Here is a 7500-nt window from a genome sequence, read left to right on the forward strand (position 1 = left end):
TATGTCTAGACTGTGTACTCATGGTGCTCCTTATTTCTAGGATGTGATACTTGACCTTTACCTAACTTTTATGCACATTTCTTATTCACCTGGAAATCCTTGTTATATCCCTTTTTGTGTATTTCTAAGAAAACACTCATGTCTGTGGTTTAGTATAAGACTTAAAATACTTGATCCTTTCTCAGTTTACTAAAAATAAAAACCTGATTCTGTCCCTTTTTTGTAGAAGATGTATTTGATCCTTTTTTTTTTTTTTAAACCATTCAGGAAATTGTTTGGCTGATTTCCTTACTATTTGTTAGCAAAACATTTTTGGAAACTGCTTTGTTCCTTCCCTGATGACCGGGAACGCAAAATGGTCTCTTTCTCTCTCCTTCAATTGTCGACAGAACCTATATTTCCTTATCATTCCCATGGAAACCTGTATTATTAATTTTGTTAAATCTTAATTTTCTGGACACCAACAATGTGTCCTGCCCTTGCCTTTTATTGAAGCAACAATTCTCTCATTTCCACATCTCTCATATGTATTCATTCCTGCATTGTGTATTTTGGCATTCTGTGTGTGTGCCTTCAGTGTTAGCGAGTGTCGGATTAATCCTTTATCCTTATGTACTTTTAGTTTAATGTCTGTAGCCATCGAAATTTTCGTTAATTGCCTTGAATTAATAATTTGTTGTTACGTGTATTTTGTTTGTTTAATTTACTACAAGATTTATTTACGTTCATTCAATGTAAATTTTAATAAAGTTCATATCATATTTTTCGAGATGTGTTAAGGCGTTTGTTTTCTTTGTTTTTAGCAATAGAATTGAATGATATTTTCATGTTTTGTTTTAATGTATTCATTTTTTGCTGGCTGAATCGTTCAAAATCTCCAAAAGTCTATATTTTATTGAGCTGTGAACATGTATTTTCAGATTAGAATAGTTATTGCTGGCCTAACAGCACAGGCTCAAGCTCTGGTTATAATTATAGAAGTATTTACTAGTGGCCTTTGTTTTTTTATTTCATTTTCGATCGATATGCTTTGGCTTATTAAGAAATGTTTAGCCTTGCATGTCACCTTTGTAGTGTGCCTAGAGAGAAGCATTTAGGCTACACGGGAGTGCCCCCTCTGGATTAAGCAGATCATGAGCTTTTGGATTTCAATGTCTCTCCCCAGTGTTTTTCTCTCCACTGAATCCAAATTAAATCTGTATGTTTTAACGTTTCATTGCATATTTAATTGTGTTTGTATGCTAATGATTTAAATTGGTATGATTTAACTGTAACATTGTTCGGTTTGAAAATTTTAAAATTGTATTTGAATTGTTTTCCTAAATTTATTTGACATTAACCAAAATTGAAATCCTACGGGTGTCATGCTAGGCATCCTGCCCTGTGCTTGGGTACGTTAAAGAGGTTGTGATTCCATTGTGGCTGTGATGACCTTAGGACGTGGAAGGGGACTTGAATCCCTTTGTGTGTTTATTTACGTACTTATCATTTCGTCGGCGAAAAGATTTTGCCAGCTCTTATTTTGATCGAAACTTTTGAAGTGATCCTGTCCAGAAATCGAAAACATTCGACCACTGGTACAGTTACACATTTGTACAGGTATATTCAAGGTCATCCAAAGAATCCTAATATATGTGAGGTATCAGCTAATGCAAAACGTTAATGATTCATGAACTTTGCTGATACATAATGCGAAATCACTGACATGCATAATCCAGAGAGCCGATAGTCAACGGTATTCATGAATAATGAGGTTACAATACTATAATAACCACAAACGCTTTGGCATCACAACTGCTTTTAATTACTCACGCTCTGTCTCACATTCCCTCAATTACTCTTGCTTTGTCGTAGATGCACTGTTGTTGATAACTGTTCTTTTTTTGACTGCTTTCAGATGATCAACGTGATCAAAGGAAGGCCGTTTTAGAAAGGAATGTTAATAAAAGGGAAAGACAGCGAATCTCAAAAGAAATGGTAAGGTGGTCACATGCGCAGTGTATTAATGGAGATGTTTTCCAAACATTTCTTTCCTTCGCTGGCGAAGGGAATTGACTCCATGGAATGTGACGGCCATGGCATGATGTTTATCTGTTTTTACCTCTTAAGTTGTACTTCTTGCTGTATTTTGCTTAGCTGGATTTTCCAGAGAGGCTTTTCCAACAAGGGAGTACTATTGTAGCAAAATGGAATGGTGTTTAGCTTTTTGAATGTCTGGAGAACAAATTTGCTAAATTTGCCATAATTTTTGCTGGCATCCTGGACTTAGATTTCGTAGAATTATAGAAAGTGTGTGATTTTTACGTAGTTGTTATATGTATCATACCGTGTAGCAAAGTTAATTTTTATATCTTACGAGTAATGGTTCATTGGTGTGCTCCGTGCAGCCAACTTGGTTGTGCCTGTGGAGACATTTAAAGATACTGCAGTGGGTGTCATAGTCATTGGTATGCAGTTTTCATTCTCGCGTCTCCTTTAGCTGAAGTTTAGCGTCATAGATTTAAGGAATGAATATGAGTTCGAATATTTATATTGTGGTAGTAATCATAAATATGTTGGAGTCTGTATATATACATACACACACAGATATATATATATATATATATATATATATATATATATATATATATATATATATATATATCTGTGTGTGTGTGTGTACGTAGCCTTTGTTCACATAAGAATTGATTTCACAGAGTCAAGTGGATCATTAAATCAAATATATACGAAGTAACCTTTATGAACAAGTTGCCTCCCTTTTCAATGTTGTAATCCAAGTAGCACTGGGCCGCCCAACCCTCTAGTGCCCACAGAAGCCCATTTGACTATGTCACTTGTTAATCGCCGAGGGGTTGTGCGAAGGGCCATGTCGAAGCGATCTCCATCTCCCCTCTATCATTAACCCGTGTCCATTTGAAAGTTCCGCAATTTCCCCCGTGGTATTATTTCTTACTCTGTTGTCGTCTGATTCCTAATATTCTTCAACTATTATTTTGTAAATGTGACATTGATTAAACGTTATTCAGGATCAGACTTACATTTAACTCGCTCAAACAAAAACAAAATAATAATTTTCATCCAAAAAGGCAGTTAGCATTTTTGTTTTGAACCAGTAGTTGTAAGCAATATAAAGAAACGGAAAGGAAACTAGGATGACAAATACCTGGAATGCCTGAAGCAGGCAGAAGGCCTGCCTGCAAGTCGTGGTTTCATTTTTCTGACAGAAAGAGCATCTGCAATGAGAAGGTCCAGTTTGTATATAGCTTTATACGGGCGAGATTTTGAAGTCTTGGTGCGTGAAACTATGGTCTTGTGGTGAGAGTGAGCTCTAGTACCTGACTGAGATGCTTTTGTGAATGTTCGTACGGTTCTGATGCTCCTCTCCAGGTGTTGCAACCAACTGTTGCGGATACCAATAGACCTGGTATTACGGTCAGGACAGGTGAACTGATAAATAGCGCATGAAGCTAAGCATTCAGGTAGGGACTCTTTCTTGCTTATGTAAGATCCAATTGTGAATTTATCAATCATATTTTACGTCTCTTTGTATACTGTTATATACTGCGTCAGTTTACTGGACAGCTAATTGCGCGAAGCTTTTTACTTACTTAAACCAATGAAAATTAATCAATGAAATGCTTGATCCACAGTTCCCCTGTCTTGAAAGCATGGGTTAGTTGGAGAGTTAAATGACGATAGTTGTATTAACCTTTTAATTGAAAGTTGACGATAAACACCCAGAAGAGGCCCAATTATTATCCGATGAAATTATAGTTTTATGTTGTGGTTTCCCTGTGCCACTCCAAATAACAGCGAAGAATTTAATTAGGACTGTTATATCCTCACAATTGCTTTAGGAGGAGAAAATATCTGGAATGCAGGTGCGGAATCTACTGTCTTCGGTCGTTCTTATTCAGTGTCCAAGATGAGTGGCGAAGTGCTGTTCTGTTGACTCGTTAAATGTTTCAGATAAGTGCAGATCAGTGTAATGGTGATATAAAGAATTGGAATACAGTAAATCAGTGGTTCCCAAACTTGACCATACCAAGGACCCCCAGATATGATAAGTTCCCGCCCATGACCCCAGCCAATCAACAGTTATTATTACCAAACAGGGGTACCCAGTACAACGTTTTACATTTAATATTTGCATATTCCTGCACAAAATAAGTATAAGTAAATATACAAAATATTTTTAACATTTTCCATTGCTTTAAATTCTTCCATTTCTATACAAAGTAAAATTGGTGAAAAGAGTCATAGTTTTTTTTTCTATACTTGAAAAAATATCAATTTTTTTCATTGTGTCGCTGACCCACTAAGGTGTTTCCATGGCCGCGAACACCAGTTTGGGAACCACTGCAGTAAAAGACCAGTCATTTTTCGTCCGGTTAGAATTTTCTTCCCGATTAAAAACCAAACGTTTAAGAATATGTAGAAGAAATAAAGAGAATTAAAAGCGTTGAAAAAGACAAAACGAAACTATGCTATGGCGTTGTCCCTGCCACCTGCGGAGAAAGTGGAAATATGCCGAGAAATTGCTAATGTGTTGTTAGTATGTTGTGGCGTATTTTGCTCGTTATAACTTCGAGGAGAATCGTAAACATAAGTGTCGGCAACAGCATATGATAGATGGGATGCTGCAATGCAAGAAACATTAGTAAAGTGCCTGTTTCCTAGTGTGTGTGTGTGCGCGCGCGTGTGTGTGTATGTGGCAAAATAGAAAGATTGTCTTGTGTTTGCTAAATTGAATTTTAGTACTAACTGGTTTTTACTACGCGCGCGCACACACACACACAACACACACACACACACACACACACATATATATATATATATATATATATGTGTGTGTATATATGTATATATATTTATATATAGGATTTTTATCACATCATATACATGCATGCATTAAGCTACAAATGACCTATAATATTCAGTTGGCTCTACCTCGGAATTATTATATTTAGCCAGAGGGGAATTTTTTAGTTGGTGATAATTTCGTCCACTCGTGTATTCGAACCAGCGGACAGAGGAGAAATCAGGACTTCAGTGTTGTTACCGACTTGGTAACGTCACTGAAGTCCAAATTTGTCCTCAGTCCTCTGGTTCGAATACACGAGAGGACGTAATTATTATCAATTAAAAAATTCCCCTTGGTTTTCATATATGAAAATATATTAATTCCGAGGTAGAGCGAATTGAATATCGAAGGACTTTTGTAGCTTAATGCATATATATATATATATATATATATATATATATATATATATATATATATATATATATGCATGGATTATGTGTGTGTATATAAACATGGAACCGAGAAGGCCTGAAATCGTCTCCTCTTTTGTTGTGCTTGCACTAGTTTGTGAAATCCTTCCCTTCATGAGGGCTACGATAAAATCAGTTAGCGAAATCTCAAAAACGTGCGTAAATAGCTAATATGGATGATTGTGCTTATAGATGGTCAGGTCGTGTAGAGAGAATGGAGGATAATAGGTTGGTGAAAAGAGTGTGCTCTCTGAATTGGTGGGAGGAAAGAGGACAGGAGGGTCTGGAATGCGTTGGATGAAAGGGTGGAGAAGTGGTTGCATAACGTGCTATGGATGAGCTTCAGTGTGTGAGAAGGTTTTTTGCACCATGGGTTAGTTCTTCATTCTGTAGTAAAGTAAATGCTATTTACCGTTATCTTGTTTTCCTGAAGTTATCCTCTGTTAGAGGGAAATGGTTTAATTTGAAATATATATATATATATATATATATATATATATATATATATATATATATATATATATACAGTATATATATTATATATATATATATATTATATACGTAAATATATCTATCTATATCTATATCTATATATACGTATGCATATATTTCCAGGTGTTAACGTTCCGTTTCCGACGAGCCTTACAGGAGAGAGAGAGAGAGAGAGAGAGAGAGAGAGAGAGAGAGAGAGAGAGAGAGAGAGCTGAACTCAAAAATCGATCTTTTCTCTTTTTATCAGCCGTAGTCCTCGTCACCCCAATTTAAAGTTAGATTTGGGGCACACGTCTTTCCTTCATTATAGCGCCCAATGGTCTGCGCAGCCTGCCGCCTTTGTATACGACTCATACACCCGAAGGAGACGACGTCACTGAAAAGAAAACATAATAAACCTTGACCTGAAATCTAATACAAATCCCTCATTCCTAGCATGATCATTCAAAGGAGTAAAGTAGCTCGCTGGAAGAATACTAAAACAAGTCCAGAAATGACCTCTAGTAGACAGTTTTGAAAAGCCAAGAACAAAATTTCCCGCGTATCGCCTTGCGTCACCAGCCTTGGATGCTGTATGAATGACCAAAATGTGGAGACCCTTCTTAATTATCTTCTGATTAACAGCGTTGGAGATGTCGGGGAGGGAGCCCCTGGCCCTTTCAGCGCCTTCCTTATTAGGGGAGAAGTTCGTGTCCCAAGGACTCCTGTGATGATTACCAAGGAGATTCAAGTGGGCCTTCTTCTGTCAGGCGCTACCGGATTACTCAAATTGCCTTTTGCTCTCAAGTGATTTTAGATTCGTGTGTGCGTGTGTTTTTTCAACGACAGTAACCAGTGGTTGATCTTTAAACCATTCCAGGAAATCACTTAGGAGTTATTAGTATGTCCAGGGCCAGGCTTTAATTGAATGTGTTAACGTACGTGTATATACTATATATATATACTATATATATATATATATATATATATATATATATATATATATGTGTGTGTGTTGTGTGTATGTGTGTGTGTGTGTGTGTGTGTGTGTGTTTGACAAAAGCACAAAGCTAACTTCAAAACATTTGAAGCTTTAACAATTAGCAAACAGAAACACTGACAGGTGAAGAAACTGTAAAAAAGTTGATGATAGTTGTCAGCTGTCATAAATTGTTGCAAGTCACAGAAGAATGCCTGAGTAAACTCCGTTGCAGTATGTCATCTCATCTTCTGACGATTTGATGTAAAAGGCTTTGTGAAACAAAAGACCAAATAAATCATTGAGAACTTGAGAAATACTCCGCGAAAGAGCTAATTAACACTAAAAGAACTTCAGTTTTTCTGTTCTGGCAGATGAAAGTGCTCAAATGAGAAAACTAAAACTAGAGATCAGAAAACCTTACACCATAGTATGTGTTAATCTATTGTGGTTAAGGTAGTGGAAACACTTCCATTAGGATCAAAAACCAAATTTACCTTTTACCTCAGCATACAACAGGGCATCAAAGGGTGTGGACTCCAAAGGCGTCGGTGTTTCTACTTTATTAAACCAGCTACTCTCTGTTAAACGATTAACTGGGAGATTCTTCGGCGCAGCAAAAGATAAAAAGACTTTGAACCAGTACTTCACAAAATTGCTGCTCAACTTGAAATTAAACAGTGTGATCCTGGCGGTTAAATCAATTCCAAAGTTTATTTAGTGGAGTATTAATGGATATGTCAAAAATCATCAGCTCTCTCGTGGAAGCAGACGAG

The 7500-nt window shown here is 36.6% G+C and overlaps 1 protein-coding gene across 13 annotated transcripts in view; it reads left to right on the top strand.

Annotated features, from left to right (window-relative positions):
- LOC135215595 (transient receptor potential cation channel trpm-like) overlaps window positions 1-7500 on the top strand; it is a 655531-nt gene that overhangs the window by 396777 nt on the left and 251254 nt on the right. For 5 of the 13 annotated variants that reach the window (XM_064250483.1, XM_064250481.1, XM_064250485.1 and 2 more), the window contains exon 3: window positions 1898-1977. The exons of the other annotated variants lie outside the window; for them this stretch is intronic. In XM_064250483.1, the coding sequence (XP_064106553.1) occupies window positions 1975-1977 (3 nt within the window). In that variant the 5' untranslated portion in view covers window positions 1898-1974. The remainder of the gene's footprint in view (window positions 1-1897; window positions 1978-7500) is intronic. 13 annotated transcript variants of the gene reach the window in all.

The sequence above is a fragment of the Macrobrachium nipponense genome, chromosome 5 (genome assembly GCF_015104395.2).
Source record: "Macrobrachium nipponense isolate FS-2020 chromosome 5, ASM1510439v2, whole genome shotgun sequence".
Classification (NCBI taxonomy): Eukaryota; Metazoa; Arthropoda; class Malacostraca; order Decapoda; family Palaemonidae; genus Macrobrachium; species Macrobrachium nipponense.